Source organism: Saccopteryx leptura, chromosome 10 (genome assembly GCF_036850995.1).
Source record: "Saccopteryx leptura isolate mSacLep1 chromosome 10, mSacLep1_pri_phased_curated, whole genome shotgun sequence".
Classification (NCBI taxonomy): domain Eukaryota; kingdom Metazoa; phylum Chordata; class Mammalia; order Chiroptera; family Emballonuridae; genus Saccopteryx; species Saccopteryx leptura.
Genome location: NC_089512.1, coordinates 4,222,400 through 4,242,244, shown reverse-complemented (window position 1 = coordinate 4,242,244; position 19,845 = coordinate 4,222,400). Strand labels below are relative to the sequence as shown.

The window sequence follows — 19,845 nt, the reverse complement described above, 5'->3', positions numbered from 1 at the left end:
GTCCCGCACACAGCACCCTCCAGCGGGCGGTGGGGTGTCCCCTGCAGTCCCGCACACAGCACCCTCCAGCGGGCGGTGGGGTGTCCCCTGCAGTCCGCACACAGCACCCTCCAGCGGGCAGTGGGGTGTCCCCTGCAGTCCGCACACAGCACCCTCCAGCGGGCGGTGGGGTGTCCCCTGCAGTCCCACACACAGCACCCTCCAGCGGGCGGTGGGGTGTCCCCTGCAGTCCCGCACACAGCACCCTCCAGCGGGCGGTGGGGTGTCCCCTGCAGTCCGCACACAGCACCCTCCAGCGGGCAGTGGGGTGTCCCCTGCAGTCCGCACACAGCACCCTCCAGCGGGCGGTGGGGTGTCCCCTGCAGTCCCGCACACAGCACCCTCCAGCGGGCGGTGGGGTGTCCCCGGCAGTCCCGCACACAGCACCCTCCAGCGGGCGGTGGGGTGTCCCTCCAGCGGGCAGTGGGGTGTCCCCGGCAGTCCCGCACACAGCACCCTCCAGCGGGCGGTGGGGTGTCCCCTGCAGTCCCGCACACAGCACCCTCCAGCGGGCGGTGGGGTGTCCCTCCAGCGGGCAGTGGGGTGTCCCCGGCAGTCCCGCACACAGCACCCTCCAGCGGGCGGTGGGGTGTCCCCGGCAGTCCCGCACACAGCACCCTCCAGCGGGCGGTGGGGTGTCCCCTGCAGTCCCGCACACAGCACCCTCCAGCGGGCGGCGGGGTGTCCCCTGCAGTCCCGCACACAGCACCCTCCAGCGGGCCATCTGGCCCACCACGTCCCCTTTATTCCTTCCGGCTTGGCCAGCAGGAATCCGAGTTCACAACCCCCACAGCTACAAATAAAAAACAAACCCAGGGGGAGAAAGGGCTGGCTGGACACGGATGAATAAGGTTGCTCTGGACAGAATGGTTTTCACGCCAGAAAAGGCAAGGCAGGGCCAATGAAACACCCCCCACAAGTGACCCACAGGCCACGCCCCACATGACAGCTCTCCGCAGACCTGCCGTCCTGAGCCACCCGTCCCCACCGCTCCACTGGGCTCCCATGCGCCCAGCACCGACGTCAGGGGGACTCCGACCACTGCAGTGACTGGGTGGTCAGGAGCACTTACTTCCTGTGTCCTCTATGGGGGTCAAGCCCGAGCAGTACCTAACTGGAGTGCGCAGTTACAGAATGTATTAGTTTTTACTCCTCTTCGATAATTCATTTTCTTAGATGTGGTCTCTTGAGGTTATATCAGACATGGATTTGATTTCCTATTCGGATAGTCACACATTGGCTAGTATAAGTTTAGAAAAATAGGTCTGTTGAGGTTGGGAATGCCTGTCCCAAGACCATTAAAGTAATGGTGCAATTCCTCATGTCTTCAAAGTCATCTGTGTCCATTGTTTCTTCCTCTCTTACCCTCGGACTCCCAGAGATGCCTTAGACTGAGGCTTGTCCCTTCCTCTTCCTCCAGGAAGCCCTCCCTGACTACATGTCACCCACCCTAATTCACATGGATGGATCTGGGTGCCCCTTACAGGTACTCCCACAGCCCTGGTGGTTTGCCCTGGAGTGGAGCTTGCACGTGTCTGTCACCTCCTCTTTGTTCTTTATTAGCTACCCTGTGTGCCAGACACTATTACAGGCCCTGGGTGAACGGTGGTGAACAAGACAGACACTGCGGCTGCTCCCGTGGGGCCGTCATCCTCGCGAGTGACAGATGACAACTAAGTGGAACTCACACCACGATCCGTGTGGAGAAAGCTGTAGCAGGGTGTCATGATGGCAGGGGGCGCACAGGACATCCCTAGACAGGGTGGGGGGGAGGGTTGGCGTGAGCGAGCAGGGAGACCATGGGCTCAGCCGAGGAAGTGCCAGGAGAGGAAAGTTCAATACGGAACAGAGTGACGGGGCCGAGGCCGTCACTGAGGGGACTGAGACAGCCCGCAGCAGGACCTGCGTGCCGGGCAGGCGGTTCAGAGGCCCCGAGAGCATTCAGGCCCGGCAGGCGTGGGGTCGGGACGATGGGGGGCACTGCTTGTGTACGCCCCCCGAGGGAGGCCACCTGGCCTTTTCGTCACGCCCGGAGCACACGGCCCTGGTGACCAGAACCCGCTCTCCTGAGGGCTGCACGACGGGCCCCCTGCCCGCCGCGTGGGGCGGCCCCGCTCGGTACATACGTGCAGTTTGTTGAGCAGCACGGCGTCCGTGGTACTGTTGGCGCCCGGCTTGGCCGCTTTCCAGAACTGCTTCTGGGCCGAGTAGCGGTTCATGGGACATAGTTTGAAGAGGCAATCTGGGAAGGAGAGAACAGACAGACCTTGTGACCGCCGGAGGACACGCCTTCCACCCAGGAAAGAACTCGCCCCCTCCCCCCGGGATTTCCAGGCAGCATGATGGGCTGCATGTGAGTATAAGTGACAGCAAGGCCCTTGGCAAGCCTCCCCTTTGACCTTTCAGTCTCAGCACTGCCACATGAGCTCAGGTGAACAAACGGAGGCTTTCAGAAACTAAGCTGGTGGTCACTTAGCCGGTCAGTGGCAGAGCTGGACTCAGAAGTCCGAGACAGGCTTCCCCCCTTTGCACACGGCTGCTATCTGCTCTCCTCTCTAGCGGGCACAGGCCAGCACCACGGCTGCTACCTGCTCTCCTCTCTAGCGGGCACAGGCCAGCACCACGGCTGCTACCTGCTCTCCTCTCTAGCGGGCACAGGCCAGGACGTCCCGCCGTGCAACAACACACACGGCATTTCCACACACAGAACCGACGCTTCAAACCAACTACTTAAGAAAAAACATCCTGGAGGGACCTGCCAGGGCGGCGGTCTCTTCAGGGCTGTGAGCAAGTGGACTCTCTGGGGGAGGAAGGCAACATCTGCCCTTGACCTGAGACAGCTGTGACCCTGTCTCCGGGTCTCAGCGCTCGTGACATCCTTCCCGTGAGGAGCGCCTGGGCGCCTGTGGCTCTACACACTGTGCCGCACAGACGCTTCCCTAGCGAGGTGGACTAGTGGTTCTGATGTCACCCACATGTCACAGGAGAGGCGCCCATCTGCTTCTCCACCCCACCCCCTCTCCTTCCTCTCTGTCTCTCTCTTCCCCTCCCACAGCCGAGGCTCCATTGGAGCAAAGTTGGCCCGGGCACTGAGGATGGCTCTGTGGCCTCTGCCTCAGGCGCTAGAGTGGCTCTGGATGCAACAGAGCAACGCCCCCTGGTGGGCAGAGCCTCGCCCCTGGTGGGCATGCCGGGTGGATCCCGGTCGGGCGCATGCGGGAGTCTGTCTGACTGCCTCCCCGTTTCCAACTTCAGAAAAGTACAAATAATAATAAAAAAAATAAAAACGATAGCCAGCACTGCTTAAAATACCATCTCTGATGATACACCGTGCCCTGAAGCTCCTGTGAACCTTACAGCACTGATGCTAACGTGACAATCACGACGAACAGGACGCGACACTGTGGTTCAGTCTTAATCTTCTGCATCCATGTTTGTTTCCCGGCTTGTTTTTAAAACGCAGGTATTAGTACAACAACACCGTATCTAGGAACTTGTATATTCTTTCTATAAATATACTTGCTCACAAAAGTTAGGGGGTATCTGTGAGCGGTATATCTGTACACAAAATTCAGGGGTGTATCGTCCATTTTTAAAATACAGAGATGACATCAAAGAAGTTTAGAAGTAACTGCTCTAAAAACAAACAAACTAGTATTAAAAGTGACAGTCCCTAGAAAGTTTACAATCGGACAAACTGGGTTTTCACACGGTAAATTGTTGTAGAGTAACATCGAATAAATTTGGAAGGAATACCCAGATTTGAAGAAATTGTCCCCTGAAACGAGGTCAGCACAAGCATTAAAAATATATCTCCGACCCACTGGACACTTACTCTCTCATCGGTTCGTTAACACAGATTCCCTGAAAGGACCTTGACCCGGTAGACACCCACTCTCATCGTGGCCACATAACAGTCTCAAAGTTCATTTGCTGTCAAACACACGAACACGGTGTCCCTCTAAATCAGATCGCTCTTTCTTCCTGTTGGAGTACGCTCTTACCAAGTACGCCGCCGCCCAAACACTTGACATTGTTCAGGGGAAAAACAACTGTTGAACTGTACATCTAACTGTACTTCCCCCTGTCTGCCACCTCCTTCTTCACTAGCTAGTTCTCCCCAGTCACGGGACGGCTCGCGTCCACCTCTGTCAGGAACCCGCCAGCTGACAGGAGTGAGTGAGGGGTGACCACGGAAGACAGGACCTCGGTCTTGGGAGAACCGAGGACACAGCAGGAAACCCAGGAAAACACAAGGCTGCTCTCCTCTTGCGGAAGCTGTTGGGAGACACGATATTTTTTTCTACCAGTTTGATATAAGTGTGTGTAACGTTCCATCACCCTGTGAACAAGCACACACAACCGTGAGACCACTGGCCACTGCCAAGTGTCCCATCTGTGACACAGGGCAGAGGGTGGCACAGGGCTGGGCAAGGGGCAGATGCCCCCGATAATCACACGACTTCAGAGAAGCATTCAAAGCACGCAAGTCGCCGGTGTCCGTATCTGACACAGGACTTAACTCCGTGGACGGCGTGGAGTAACTTTCGAGGCTGACCCACAGGAAGACGTGGAGAGTGACCCGGTCTGTTCTCCTCCCACAATACACTTCCCTACGATGCGGCCAAAGAGCGCCCCCTCGGAGCTCCAGCTGGACGCAGGCCGATCCTGGGAGCCTCCGGGCTGGGTGTACAAGCCGAGGGGCACCCGTGCCACAGAACACACCATCCGTCCTGTGGTGGCCCTGACACAGCCGCGGCAAGCATCCCCTGAACAGACCAGGGGGCCGACGCGGCTCTGCACTTCAGATCACCTGAACTTCTCCCGAGGGGAGGGGAGAGCGTGCATCTCAGCGCCCTCGGCCCCACCGCAGCCCAGCTACGACTCCCGGGCCAGAGGCGCTCCCTGGGCGGCACCCAGCCTGGCCCGGGACCGGGCCCGCTCACAACCCCACCGTCTGTGCCCACGGAGGCAGAGATGCTGACACACTCGAACCAGAGCCGCCTGAGCCTGCTGATGACGGCCTGACTTCCCGGTTGCTTAGCAATGGACTCGAGGCGAAAATCAAACGAAGCAGCTCGACTGTGATGTCACCTTCCGAAATTCTGCAACGCGGTGGCTCCGGTGCCCTTTGCCCCTTAGACGGCCCAGTGGGGCGACACTGAAGTTCTGCTGGGTCCCCGCGCTGTGTGCCGAGTACGGAAATACACAAACGCGGGAAGTCCGGGGGAAGACCAGGCCCACGTACCACCCACCCGGGGTGAAGGGGGCACGTGTGTGTGCCTGTGGATGTGCGTGGACGCACACGCACTGCGGCTGGCTCTCGCTCCAAAAAAAAAAGAAAAAGAAAAAGGGCCATGAAGACTATCTTATGATAAGTGTTATTTTAGGCTTCAGAAGAATAGACTAAACGAGGCTTTCAAAAAAAAAAAAATGACTTTGGAATATTCCTAAGCTTTAGGAGACACCACATGAGCCCGCAAGGGAGAAGCTACAGGAGAGGCTCGGAGTTCATCGCTGGGGGGCTGCGGGTGGGGGGCCCTCCACGGTGTGAACAGCGTTGTGGAACCAGGGTGGAGAGGGCGCCCAACGGCGCAGCAGACGCGTTAACTACGAAACGAGCGTGGTGCCGTGCGGGAGAGAGAACCTGGGGGCGAGAGGGGCCACAGGTGTGCGTGGTGCCATGGGGGAGAGAGAACCCGGGCGACAGGGCCCGCAGGTGTGCGTGGTGCCGTGTGGGAGAGAACCCGGGGGAGAGAGGGGCCGCAGGTGTGCGTGGTGCCGTGGGGGAGAGAGAACCCGGGGGTGAGAGGGCCCGCAGGTGTGCGTGGTGCCGTGTGGGAGAGAACCCAGGGGCGAGAGGGGCCGCAGGTGTGCGTGGTGCCGTGCGGGAGAGAGAACCCGGGGGAGAGAGGGGCCGCAGGTGTGCGTGGTGCCGTGTGGGAGAGAACCCAGGGGCAAGAGGGGCCGCAGGTGTGCGTGGTGCTGTGCGGGAGAGAGAACCCGGGGGTGAGAGGGGCCGCAGGTGTGCGTGGTGCCGTGCGGGAGAGAGAACCCAGGGGCGAGAGGGGCCGCAGGTGTGCGTGGTGCCGTGCGGGAGAGAGAACCCGGGGGTGAGAGGGGCCGCAGGTGTGCGTGGTGCCGTGCGGGAGAGAGAACCCGGGGGAGAGAGGGGCCGCAGGTGTGCGTGGTGCCGTGTGGGAGAGAACCCAGGGCGAGAGGGCCCGCAGGTGTGCGTGGTGCCGTGTGGGAGAGAACCCAGGGGAGAGAGGGGCCGCAGGTGTGAGTGGTGCCGTGTGGGACAGAGAGAACCCGGGCGACAGGGGCCGCAGGTGTGCGTGGTGCCATGGGGGAGAGAGAACCCGGGGGCGAGAGGGGCCGCAGGTGTGCGTGGTGCCCTGGGGGAGAGAACCCGGGGGCGAGAGGGGCCGCAGGTGTGCATGGTGCCGTGGGGGAGAGAACCCGGGGGCAAGAGGGGCCGCAGGTGTGCGTGGTGCTGTGGGGGAGAGAACACAGGGGCGAGAGGGGCCGCAGGTGTGCGTGGTGCCGTGGGGGGGAGAGAACCCGGGCGAGAGGGGCCGCAGGTGTGCGTGGTGCCGTGCGGGAGAGAGAACCCGGGCGAGAGGGGCCGCAGGTGTGCGTGGTGCCGTGTGGGGGAGAGAGAACCCGGGCGAGAGGGGCCGCAGGTGTGCGTGGTGCCGTGTGGGGGAGAGAGAACCCGGGCGAGAGGGGCCGCAGGTGTGCGTGGTGCCGTGCGGGAGAGAACCCGGGGGCGAGAGGGGCCGCAGGTGTGCGTGGTGCCGTGTGGGAGAGAACCTGGGGGCGAGAGGGGCCGCAGGTGTGCGACCAGCCCTCTGCAGGGTCTCACGGCGGACACGCAGGCTGCAGAAGGAAACAGTGGAGAGGCCTCAGAGCCCTCCACACCCCCGGAAAGTGCAGGACCCCAAGGGAGGAGACTCTCTCTGTTCTGTCACTCTGGTTACCCTGCAGTTGAATTAATCACCCGCGTGATTAAGAAGGGACCCGGGTCGGTCACAGAGACAGGCGGCTGGTGAGGAGAAGTGGCCCTCACAGTGGCCATCAGGACGGAAGCGGAGCAGCAGCCAGCTTGGACAGACACCCAGTACAGAGCCCGGAGACGGAGTCCGGCTGGAGGGCATGGGGCCCGAGGAGACCGAGGGGCCTCGCCCGCCCACTTGCCGGTGAGCGGGGCGCAGCGGCCGAGGGCTGTCAGCAGAGGACACCCTGTTGTGGCTCATGTCCCCGGGGGGGGGGCCTTCCTCTTGGTGATGGCGCCTGCGAAGGCAGGGAGGGCTGGGAGGGCCAGTGGGGGGCGGGGAGTGAAAACGAACTTCACGCTCGCCACGACGCTTCGTTCCCAACGCCCAGGAGACACCCCAGCTGAAACGCTGAGTCAGCCGCCCGTGGACGAGCAGTTTGAAACCACAAAGCAGCCGGTTATTTCAGGAGGTGAGGGGGAGACAGGAGAGGAAGGATGGGGTGCTGGGGTGGGGGTGGGAGAGGAGGGTGGAGGAAGCCGGTGTTACAAACACGAGGCGGCTCCCATCTGCCACGAGGGAGACCCTTCCAAATCTAGAGAAGATGTTCGTCAAGGCTGAGAGAAGCTGGAACTTGATTCAGAGTTTTCACAGGGCAGAATAAGAGCCTTTTCTTCCCCTTCCCACCCCCCTATACCCTTCCCCCCGCCCAAAAATAAAACAAAACACAAGGAAAATTAAAACCCCAAAACCCAGCTCCACCTTCTATGAAACTCAACTCCACCATCCCAAGTTGCAACAAATGAAAATGGGAAGAGACTGGAGGGGGGGCCCTCACTGATGGGGGACCTCATCCACGGAGGACCTCGCCCATGGGGGACCTCACCCATGGGGGACCTCGTCCATGGGGGACCTCATCCATGGGGGACCTCATCCATGGAGGACCTCGCCCATGGGGGACCTCATCCACGGAGGACCTCGCCGATGGGGGACCTCGCCCATGGGGGACCTCATCCATGGAGGACCTCGCCGATGGGGGACCTCATCCATGGGGGACCTCGTCCATGGGGACCTCATCCATGGGGGACCTTGCCCATGGGGGCCCTCGCCGATGGGGGACCTCGCCGATGGGGGACCTCGTCCATGGGGGACCTCACCCATGGAGGATCTCGTCCATGGGGGACCTCATCCATGGGGGACCTCATCCATGGGGGACCTCGCCCATGGGGGCCCTCGCCGATGGGGGACCTCATCCATGGAGGACCTCGCCCATGGGGGCCCTCGTCCATGGGGGACCTCATCCATGGGGGACCTCGTCCATGGGGGACCTCATCCATGGGGGACCTTGCCCATGGGGGCCCTCGCCGATGGGGGACCTCACCCATGGAGGATCTCGCCCATGGGGGCCCTCGCCAAATGGGGGCCTTGCTGATGGGGGACCTCATCCATGGAGGACCTCGACCATGGGGGACCTCGCCCATGGGGGCCCTCGCCGATGGGGGACCTCATCCATGGGGGACCTCGTCCATGGGGGACCTCATCCATGGGGGACCTCGCCCATGGGGGACCTCGCCCTGTGTCTGCAAACGGGCGTGGGGGGGGAGCAAGCTGACTTGCCCTGTAGAACCCAGAAAGGCTCAGGGACCCACGATGACACTGTGCAGGGCAGCTCACCCACAGGGCTCCAGGGGCTGAGGACAGTGGTGAGGACCAGGAGTGACAGATGGCCCCAGCCGTCCCCCACACGGAAACATCCTGAGGTTTTTTCAGAGGGAAAGACGACTCGGTAAATGCTACAAAAGAGCTAAGCACATACAGAAAAATAAGATAGTACTAACTCCAGGGGAAGAGGTGCGGGCACGTTCACATCTAGTGTGTCTTCTTGAGCTCAGCAGTGAACAGTATCCACACAGTCCTAAGAATCTGAGGCTGAATATAACTTCAGCCAAAAAAAAAAAGGTGGCCCTGGCCGGTTGGCTCAGTGGTAGAGCATCGGCCTGGCATGCAGGAGTCCCGGGTTCGATTCCCGGCCAGGGCACACAGGAGAAGCGCCCATCTGCTTCTCCACCCCTCCCCCTCTCCTTCCTCTCTGTGTCTCTCTTCCCCTCCTGCAGCCGAGGCTCCATTGGAGCAAAGATGGCCCGGGCGCTGGGGATGGCTCCTTGGCCTCTGCCCCAGGCGCTAGAGTGGCTCTGGTTGCGGCAGAGCGACGCCCCAGAGGGGCAGAGCATCGCCCCCTGGTGGGCAGAGCGTCGCCCCTGGTGGGCGTGCCGGGTGGATCCTGGTCGGGCGCATGCGGGAGTCTGTCTGACTGTCTCTCCCCGTTTCCAGCTTCAGAAAAATACAAAAAAAAAAAAGGTGATGTAACTCTAATGGGAAGACGGAGGAGAAACAGGAAAGTGTCAGAAAGCCAAGCGCCTCTGCAGTAACAGGAAGTCACAGGGTGAGATTTAAAACAGATTAATCTACAGACATCAAGAGACTCGCGTCATCTGGAAACGCCGTGGAAAATACCAGACGAGAATGTTAACACATCTTGAATTGTTGCCGCTGGGAAGCGGGAAGGTGAGGTGTCGGACTGGGGGCTGTTCTCTCTGTTCTGATCCATCTCGACACTTGACCTTTGTCATTGAGGTGACATCTGCATACTCAAAAATTAACCATTGGGAAGCAAAGACATGGGTGGCACTTGGTCCAATCACAGGGCCGTGCGTTTCCAAACCACTGTCACCACCCCCAAAGGGAGCTCTGTACCCCGGAAGCACTTCACCCACCACCCCCAACCCTTCACCTTTTTAAAGGAAGTGCACAGATCCGTGAAGATACTTAACTTTCTTAAAGGACCTTTTGGTCCTCGGTTGCTGTTCAGTTTTTACAGAGCTGTCTCCTTTACCGCCACAGAGTAACCATGGCAACCAGCCGGACAAGGTCTGGGATCAGCGGGGCCATGGAAACCTTCCTGCGCGGTCGGCAGAACACACAAACCAGCGTGGCCACTGTGGACACACCCCGGCAGGAGTCCAGTCAAGTGAACACAAACGACCACTGACCTCTGACCCAGCCACTCTGCCAGCGGGTACAGGTTGCTAAGCAACCCCCGGCAGGGCCTGGGCCTCACCTCCACAGGTGCCAGGACCGCTAGGAAAGGGAGCGTGAGAGGGCACACCTGGCTGTCCACCCACAGCTAGAGCTCACAGGTCATCGGCGACAGCCAATCACAAGACAATCAAGCTCAGAGAGGCTGTGAGCCAAGCGCCCGGGCCCGGGCCAGAGAAACGTCTCTGCTGGGCACCCGGCCAAGCTGGGCCGCAGTCTGCACTCAGGGCCCGCGCGCCCACGTCACTGCCTCGCGCCCCGCCCACTGGTGGGTGCCGCTAGCAGCTGGCGACACAAACCCTGTCCCCGCACTCACGGAGGGTAAGCTCTTCAAACCCACCCCGGTGACCAAAAAGACAATCCACAGGCTCTCACATTTTTTTTCTTTTAAATCTGCATTCACCGGTCTACAGAAATGAAACTTTATACAGGAATAAATACAGGGGAGATTTACGTGAGCTGTGGTTATGAAAAATTTAAGTGTGCACTGTTCCTGTCTTGCCTTCTTTTGGAAAGGAGGAGAGGAAACAGAATGAAACTTACAGAGAAGAACAGACAATATAATTAACAAAGAGAAAGGGGGGGACTATTAATTCCCCACCACGGGAGCGAAGATTTAAAAGAAGTAATGAAACAGGACTGCAAAACAATCCTTATTTTAAGGTCTCTGCCAACTCAGGCTTCCTAGACTGAAGTTTCCCAGGGGCGGGCCTTCTCTGCCTCCCTCACCATTCCGGCCCCCAGGGCATTCAGCAAACTCGGGCCAGTGAACCAGTGGACAGAGGCTCAGGGCTGGAAGGACGCTGAGAGGGCCACTTGCAGGAGGAAGACTCGCTCATTGCCACTAGAAGCCTTCCGTGAACAACAACGAACTCCACGTGTCCTTGGCACGTTATCACATTTCCCAAGCCACGACAGGAGCCCTTGGAAGTGACCTTTTCCAACTGGGACAGCAAATACGCCTTCTGTGACCTGTCTGCGCACAAACACAGACACTGTTACCAAGAAACAAAGGACGATGAGGTAATTAATTATTCCCCCAACTAGGTGACTAGATGCTCTTCCTGAGTAGAAAACTCAGGACAGATGCTGTTGAAGGGAACGTACTGACAACCAGCAGTAAATAAACCCTAGAGATGTGACCCACAGTACAGAGAATAGGGGCAGCACTGCTACTAGACTTGCTGAGACAAGAACTCAATTATTCCAACCCCTGAACTAAGGATACAATGTTAACGGGATGGAGGTGTCGATGATCTACAGGGGCAATCATATTACAATACTGTATAAATGTATCAAGTTAAGACGTTGTACTCCTTGAATTTAAACAGTGCTCTATTTAAATAGAGCTGAGGACACCTGCCGCTCTGCCTTTCCTGGCTACGGGACCATCTTTCCCAACCACGGGAAGAGCTGGAAGTCGCAGGGAGAAACTTCCTTTTCCATCTCCTTTAGCTCAGGCAATTAAACGTGCCTTGACCTGTTTGCAAGGACTCCTGAATACGGATGAACTTCACCCCAGAGACAGTAAAAGATCAGCTGGAAAGGCCAGGCCTGCTCCGGTTGTGGACCAGAAATGGGGCCAGAAGTTCCTTCCGAGCACAGGCACTTGCCGTGGCTTGAACAGTGGGGACAGTGGCAGGCTGTGCCAGTTCAGGGTTGTTCGCGGCAGCAGAGCCGGATGTCCAGGGGCAATGGTCACTGGGACACAGATGCCACCGTTCCAAAGGGTTCCAAGCCAGAACCTGGCAGTGTCCCCACGCCTCCCTTAGCGCCCAATCTGGCTGCCCCGCTGCCTTGCCGATTCCGTGAGCAATCCCACCTTCCCCTCACGGTCACCCCTTTCACCCAGGGTGGTCAGTTTCTGCTGTCTGCCACCCAGAGTCCTAGTGGACATGGAGGGTCGCCAGCATCGTACACTCTGGAGGCCACGGAAATAAACGGAGGCTCTCGTCATCACCAGAGACAGTGCCCCAAACGCAGAAGGCAGTCGGCAAAGCGGTCCCTGCCCTGGCTCTGCCACTTGCTGAGCCACCTGGCCAGGTGACGGTGGCGGGTGACTCCCCGGAAACCCAGGTGCGCAGGCACGGACAGGTACGCTGGTCTGCCACCTGGCTGCCGGCTCCAGCCCATGTCAGCTCTCTGATTGTGGGGAAAACAATCTTCTCCTGACATTTTCATATCTTGCCTATACAAGGGCACTGGCCATCGTGGCTGTGGGTCAAATAAGTTTGCAAATATGATGTATATGTTTGTTCGCTTATAGTTTGCATTGGGTGTGAGAGACAGGCTGGAAGCAGGCAGGGTCTTTATAGCCTAAGGTTTAGTTTTAAGACTAAGCCTTTCCCACCCTTTTAATCCTAAAATCTTCTCAACACTAAGCTTTTCCCCACACCCTTGACTGTTGCATGATGAGGGGTGGTGCACTCTTCTGAGGAATCCCATTTATGCCTCAGATAAGTGGCTTTGTATCAGAGACCTCCTTGTTTGTATACTGGCTTAAAGGCTTTAATTTCTACACTATAAAATAAGGGAAACCAGGAGCTTGCTCTCTCGGTTCCTGAAATTAGCATTGCAGAGGAGAGGCAGCCAAGATGGCGGAGTGCTGAAGGAGAAGCCAGTTTGTGCAGAGTTTGTGCAGAGAAAAGGAGATGGGGAACAGAGGTGAATAAGACTGGTGAGGTAGAACCTTTTATTCTAGGAAACTCGGATGAGTCAGTAACTTTGGGAGCCCTGAATGGAAAGGGAAGTGTTTTCCCACTGTGTGTATTTCTCGCCCGCTGGGTGTAAGCTAGGATTAAAGGTAATGGCCCACTAGTTCTTGGCTCCGTTGTTTCGTTACCGTCTGTCTGAATCAAACCTGAACCTGCATGGGCCAGGCAGCTGTGATGGTGGCTGCGACTACTGGCTTTACAGTGGCTAACTCACTAATATAAAAGGTTAACTGACTACTCGACTCAAAGCACTCAGTACACATCCCCACACAGAGTCAACACTCGGTCAACACGGCCCCTGTGACCGAGCGGACAAACCAACCACGTGTTTGCGCCAGGCGGCCCGGCTGCAGTCGGACACGAACTACTTCGACCGCAGAAGTAGTTGGACCTCTGATGGACTTCACAGACGTTACTGTGAGGGCAGAAGCCACGGCAAGAGGGGGCCCACGGATACTGAACGGGCCACATTCTGAACGGGCCACAGTCAAGAACGGGCACAGCGAACCGACAGAGAGAGGCAGAAGAGTGGGGTCGGTCACCTTCGCGGGGGGTGAGTTCCTCAGGAAGAGGCACTTTCTGGGGTGCTGGAGACGGTCTCAAGTCTGGGTGGGGGCATGCAGGCACAGGCGTGTGAGACGTCCCTGAGCTGGGCAGTTAAGGTGCGAGCGCCTCCGTGTGTGTGTGTGTGTGTGTGTGTGTGTGTGTGTGTGTGAGAGAGAGAGAGAGAGAGAGAGAGAGAGAGAGAGAGAGATGACAGCATTAAAGACGGACACGAGGTAGGCAGCACCTTTCTCACATAAAGGAGGATGAAGCAAACACTCCCTTCCCGGGAAAGGTGAACAGCAATGTCTGGCTCCATCGCTGGGGGAGACAGGCTTCGTTCTGTCCGCTGGGCTGGGCGTCTGCGGGTTTGTCAGGGGGAGGAGGAAGGGCGGGGCAGAGATGACATCACAGACTCCCCACAGTGGCCCGGGCTGTGTGCCTGTGTGCGCTCTGGACACCCTGGGCAGTGCGCACTCCCTGGCCTAAGGCCTAGTGCCCTCGGGCACTGTGACCTCTGTCCCACCATCCCTGCTGAGTCCCTGTTCTATCCAAACAGCTTTACATCATTAATAGGCCGCAGTTAAAAAAAAATCTAATCTGTAACAAACGGCTGTGCTGTCTGGTATTTGCTACAAAATAATGGGGGAGGAGGGAGAGGGGGTGGATTACAGGGGAAATGGGATGGTCTTGAGTTGCTAACTGCTGAAGGTGCATGTCGGGTACTCAGAGGTCCTTGATACTATTATGCTCTTGACATGTATATAAGCTTTCATTCTTACACATGAAAAAGTCTTTGATATTTATTTTCAAGTATAAATTTTTAGAAAAACCAAACAAATACTCATCAAGGTCAAAACTAGGTTATTTTTCTTTAAGTCCCAATTAGAAAGACAGACAACAAAAATAAAAAGAGAAAGAAAGAAAGAAAAGGGGGGGGGGGGGAAGGCCTGCTATACCTGGTCTAATTTGCCAATCTACCTAAAAACCCTGGAAAGGGCGAACAGTAGGATGAACTTGTCAAAAAGAAGAAAAAAAAACACAACGGACAGACGTGCACCAAAAATGAGAGAAGATCCCCAGCTCTCGTCAGATCTGTGCCTGCCCAGCAACACCGGCCGTCTCTGTGCCCAGCCCCTGCTATTTCAAACGCTCCCACACCTGGAACTTCTGTCACATCTTCTGCAGAAGGACACGCAGCAGGGCGGGGAGGGTCTGGTCTGAAAGGAGTTACGTGAGCTGGTTGCCCCCGGGTCCCCCTGGAAAAACACTCTCCCGCAGGAAACACCATTCCACGAAGGACGCGCAGGCCCTGTCTCTGGAAGGAATTTCACTTCTCCTTCATTCAACGAACGGTTTATTAAGCATTTGTGTCCTACATGGAAAAAAGCAGGTTCTCAGCAGAACCTGGTCCCTGAGTGTCCTCAGAGGAGAGAGAGGGAGTCAGAGGGCAATGGGTTCCTCCAGGGTGTTAGGAGCTAAGGTCTCTGACACCCCAGGGAGCCCCTCTGTGCCGCCCCCCTACTTACCAGACCCCCCCCCCCCACGAGCTGGGCCTTTCCTGCCACACAGTTTTAACCTTTCTCACAGGAAATCAACCCTCAACGAACAGCTTCCTTCCCAAGAGACTCTGCCACCGACCCCAAACCATGAGAACGGAACTGATGAAAAACACACACCAGGAGTCTCTCAAACACGGCAGTCTGCTGACCCTCAATCAAGAGAAAGCTGTTTTCTTGATTTATGTCCTGACCTGGGCTTCCTGTGCTCAGGCCTCGCAATTTTATCCCAGCGAACAGCCACCGTCCCCTGGACGTGTAAGTCAGGCCCGTCGAGCACGGTGATGGCCACGCCGTTCTCTCCCCCAGAGCACCACCCCGGAGAGACGGCACATTCACCCTCCGGCCGCCCTGTGTGTCCTGGTGACCCAACGCCCCGCAAACACAGGTCCTGGGGCGCATTCGTCACGGAGTTCCCAAGGGCCTGGCCAGCACGGTAACGTCCACCCCCTTTGTCAGATGGACCTCAGCGGGCGTCCCACCCAGGCGGTTAACTCAGACTCACTCCAAACTCATCCCAGAAGGTCGTGTCTCATTTGTCCCCATTTGCTACTTTTGTTTCTCAGCTTGTTTTTAGTCAGAAGTTGATACTACGTTAAATGCCTGTCTTATCTTTACATGTTTTGTTACCAGTCAACTTAACATTTTTTGGTATGTAACCATTTTTTAATTGAGAAAGCATTCACATCCAACAGAATTCACTTTTAAAAGATACAATTCAGCATTTTTTTTAGATAGTTCAAAGACGATGTAACCATCTCACTATCTGATTCCTGGTATTGGCCTCACCCCCAACAGAACCAACCCCATCAGAAGTCACCCCCATTGCCCCCACCTCAGCAATACCCCTCAGCAGTCATTCCATCTCCCCCCTCCCCAGACCCTAGCAACTAACACACTTTCTGTCCCCGGGCTCTGCACACGTCACACAAATGGAAACATCAGACACACAGCCTTCCGTGTCTGCCTTCGGCCGCTCAGCGTCACGTCTGGAAGGTTCGCCCGTGCTGTGGCGTGTCAGCACCGTATACCTTTTCACGGCTGCGTAATACCCCGCGGTGCACAGAGGCCACGTCCGTCTGTCCATCGTCAGCGGGTGGACGTCTGAGAGGTCTGCACTTCCTAGCTGTTAGGAACACTGCTGCTGTGAGCACGTGGGCAGGGTGTCAATGCCGACCTGTGTTCCTTTCTCTCGGGCAGACACCTGGGCATGGACTCGCTGGGCCCCACGGTAACTCTGTCCAGCTTTGGAGGGACGGCCAGATGGCCCAGCAGCCTAAGGGCTCCGCTTCTCCACATCCTCACCAACACGCAGGACCGTCCACCCTCTGACCCGTCCCCCTTGTGGTGTCTCGTCCTTTTCTACTTGCATCCCTCGCGACTGATGACACTGAGCACCATTTCTGTGAGCTTCCTGGCCACTTGCATATTTCCTTTGGGTGAATGTCTGTTTAAATCCTTTGTCTACTTTTTACAAAATACATTTTTAAATTGATTTTTAGAGAGAGGGAAAGGATGAGGAAGACAGCGACAGAGAAAGAAACATCAATTTATGTTATTGCTCCAACCATCCACGGATTCACTGTGGATTCCTGTCTGTGCCCTGCCCAGGGACCAAACCTGCAACCTCGGTGTATCAGGACAACGTGCTAACCAACGGAGCTAACCAGCCAGGGCCCTGCTTACTGTGTAGTTGGTGTTTTTGTTTTTACTGTGCAGTTGTAAGAGTTCTCTATGTACCCTACGCACACCAGTCCCGTGTACGTTCTCCCTATCTGTGACTTGTCTCTTTACTTTCTTGATACTTTGAAGAACAAAAGGGTTTAAGCCTGATCAAGTCCAAGAAACCATGGCCTGATCCAAGGTCATGAAAATTTACTATGTTTTCTTCTAGTTTTACCTCTTATACTGAGATATTCCATCCATTTTGCATTAGCTTTTAAATATGGTGTGAGGTAGGGGTCCAACTTCATTCTTTTGTGAGAGGAAACCCAGCTGCTCCAGCACTGCGCATCCAGAAGACTATTTTCTCTACTTAATGGTCTTGGAACATGTGTTAAAAATCAACAAACTGAACATTATGGTTTCCCTTCTTTCAACAGGCAATTAATGTCCACCCAGCCCTCCTGATCAACAAAAGTAAAAAAGAACTCAATTATTTATTTTAAAACGTTGTTCTGGCAACTCATCAAGAAAGACCATAAATGTAATCAGGGACACCTGAAATAGAAAATCAGCGTAACTTCTCTAGAAATTCAGCACACACAGCACAGGAGAACGAAACCAGCATCTAGAACTCACTCTAGTGTGTACAGATATGAGGTGAGGCATTTGGGTCTGAAATCCCAGCTTTTCAAATACAGGAAGAGGTGGCCCTGGCTGGTTGGCTCAGCCGTAGAGCATCCGCCTGGCATGTGGAAGTCCCAGGTTCGATTCCCAGCCAGGGCACACAGGAGAAGCGCCCGTCTGCTTCTCCACCCCTCCCCCTCTCCTTCCTCTCTGTCTCTCTCTTCCCCTCCCGCAGCCAAGGCTCCATTGGAGCAAAGTTGGCCCAGGCGCTGAGGATGGCTCCATGGCCTCTGCCTCAGGTGCTAGAATGGCTCCGGTTGCAACAGAGCAACGCCCCAGATGGGCGGAGCATCGCCCCGAGTGGGTATGCCGGGTGGATCCCGGTCAGGCACATGTGGGAGTCTGTCTGTCTCCCCCTGCTTCTCACTTCGGAAAAATATAAATAAGTAAATAAATACAGGAGGAAGCACGAGGTCTTCAGAATGGGTCCTGCTGACCAAGAAGGCAGCCTAAGACAACGGCCCAGACTACTTCCCTTTACCATCAATGACTCTTGACACAATGAATGTATCACCACACTGGTTGACATTAGCTTTGACCACATGCTCATCCAGGCATAAATGCAACTGGCAACACAGAATGAAAATCTCCGAGGACTACAGAAATCATGATGTGGTTTCGTGAGCTGTACCCCCCCACCAAGAAACCGAGTGAAGCTGACATTTCTAAATTTCTCCACTCCTGTGTTGTGATGGCTCAGTTCACTTTGTGGGATTAGCCTCTGGGGAGCAAATCAGTCTTAGAGGGGATAGAAATCAGCTTTTGTGTCACAATCTTTGGACCTTCTTCCAAGGACTGTGTCTACCACCACAAACTTGCCATTCCCAGAACACCACCCTTCAAGCCATAAGTTAACATTAAAATTTCTAAACGGCCCACGGACAATCATTTTACGTCGAGGGTGCAAACGCTCACACACGTATATCTGACAAGGGCCAGGAAACCATTCTTGACTTAGAAGCTAAAAATGAAGGCTATTTAAACTCTTTTTCTCAGAAAACGCAAGATGGGAAGGGGCTGCAGAGACGGTGTTCTCTCCGAGACCCAGTCCACGGGCCTCCAGAGCACCTGTCTGCACGTCCATCCCCCAGCGGGGGCCTCCAGAGCACCTGTCTGCACGTCCATCCCCCAGCAGGGGCCGCCCATAACACCTGTCTGCACGTCCATCCCCCAGCGGGGCCGCCCACAGCACCTGTCTGCACGTCCATCCCCCAGCGGGGCCGCCCACAGCACCTGTCTGCACGTCCATCCCCCAGCGGGGGCCGCCCACAACACCTGTCTGCACGTCCATCCCCCAGCGGGGCCGCCCACAGCACCTGTCTGCACGTCCATCCCCCAGCGGGGGCCGCCCACAACACCTGTCTGCACGTCCATCCCCCAGCGGGGCCGCCCACAACACCTGTCTGCACGTCCATCCCCCAGCAGGGGCTGCCCACAGCACCTGTCTGCACGTCCATCCCCCAGCGGGGCCGCCCACAACACCTGTCTGCACGTCCATCCCCCAGCGGGGCCGCCCACAGCACCTGTCTGCACGTCCATCCCCCAGCGGGGCCGCCCACAACACCTGTCTGCACGTCCATCCCCCAGAGGGGCCGCCCACAGCACCTGTCTGCACGTCCATCCCCCAGCGGGGCCGCCCACAACACCTGTCTGCACGTCCATCCCCCAGAGGGGCCGCCCACAACACCTGTCTGCACGTCCATCCCCCAGCGGGGCCTCCAGAGCACCTGTCTGCACGTCCATCCCCCAGCGGGGGCCGCCCACACCTGTCTGCACGTCCATCCCCCAGCGGGGCCTCCAGAGCACCTGTCTGCACGTCCATCCCCCAGTGGGGCTGCCCACAACACCTGTCTGCATGTCCATCCCCCAGCGGGGCCTCCAGAGCACCTGTCTGCACGTCCATCCCCCAGCAGGGGCCGCCCATAACACCTGTCTGCACGTCCATCCCCCAGCGGGGCCGCCCACAGCACCTGTCTGCATGTCCATCCCCCAGCGGGGCCGCCCACAGCACCTGTCTGCACGTCCATCCCCCAGCGGGGCCGCCCACAACACCTGTCTGCACGTCCATCCCCCAGCAGGGGCCGCCCACAGCACCTGTCTGCACGTCCATCCCCCAGCGGGGCCGCCCACAACACCTGTCTGCACGTCCATCCCCCAGCGGGGCCTCCACAGCACCTGTCTGCACGTCCATCCCCCAGCGGGGCCTCCACAGCACCTGTCTGCACGTCCATCCCCCAGCGGGGCCTCCACAGCACCTGTCTGCATGTCCATCCCCCAGCGGGGCCGCCCACAACACCTGTCTGCACGTCCATCCCCCAGCGGGGCCGCCCACAACACCTGTCTGCACGTCCATCCCCCAGCGGGGCCTCCACAGCACCTGTCTGCACGTCCATCCCCCAGCGGGGGCCGCCCACAGCACCTGTCTGCACGTCCATCCCCCAGCGGGGGCCGCCCACAACACCTGTCTGCACGTCCATCCCCCAGCGGGGCCTCCACAGCACCTGTCTGCACGTCCATCCCCCAGCGGGGCCTTCAGAGCACCTGTCT

General features: G+C 57.4%; 1 protein-coding gene across 1 annotated transcript in view; it reads right to left on the bottom strand.

Moving 5' to 3' along the window:
* ITPR1 (inositol 1,4,5-trisphosphate receptor type 1) overlaps window positions 1-19,845 on the bottom strand; it is a 307,579-nt gene that overhangs the window by 194,110 nt on the left and 93,624 nt on the right. Inside the window, exon 5 of the mRNA XM_066351689.1 lies at window positions 2,166-2,281. Within this exon, the coding sequence (XP_066207786.1) occupies window positions 2,166-2,281 (116 nt within the window). The remainder of the gene's footprint in view (window positions 1-2,165; window positions 2,282-19,845) is intronic.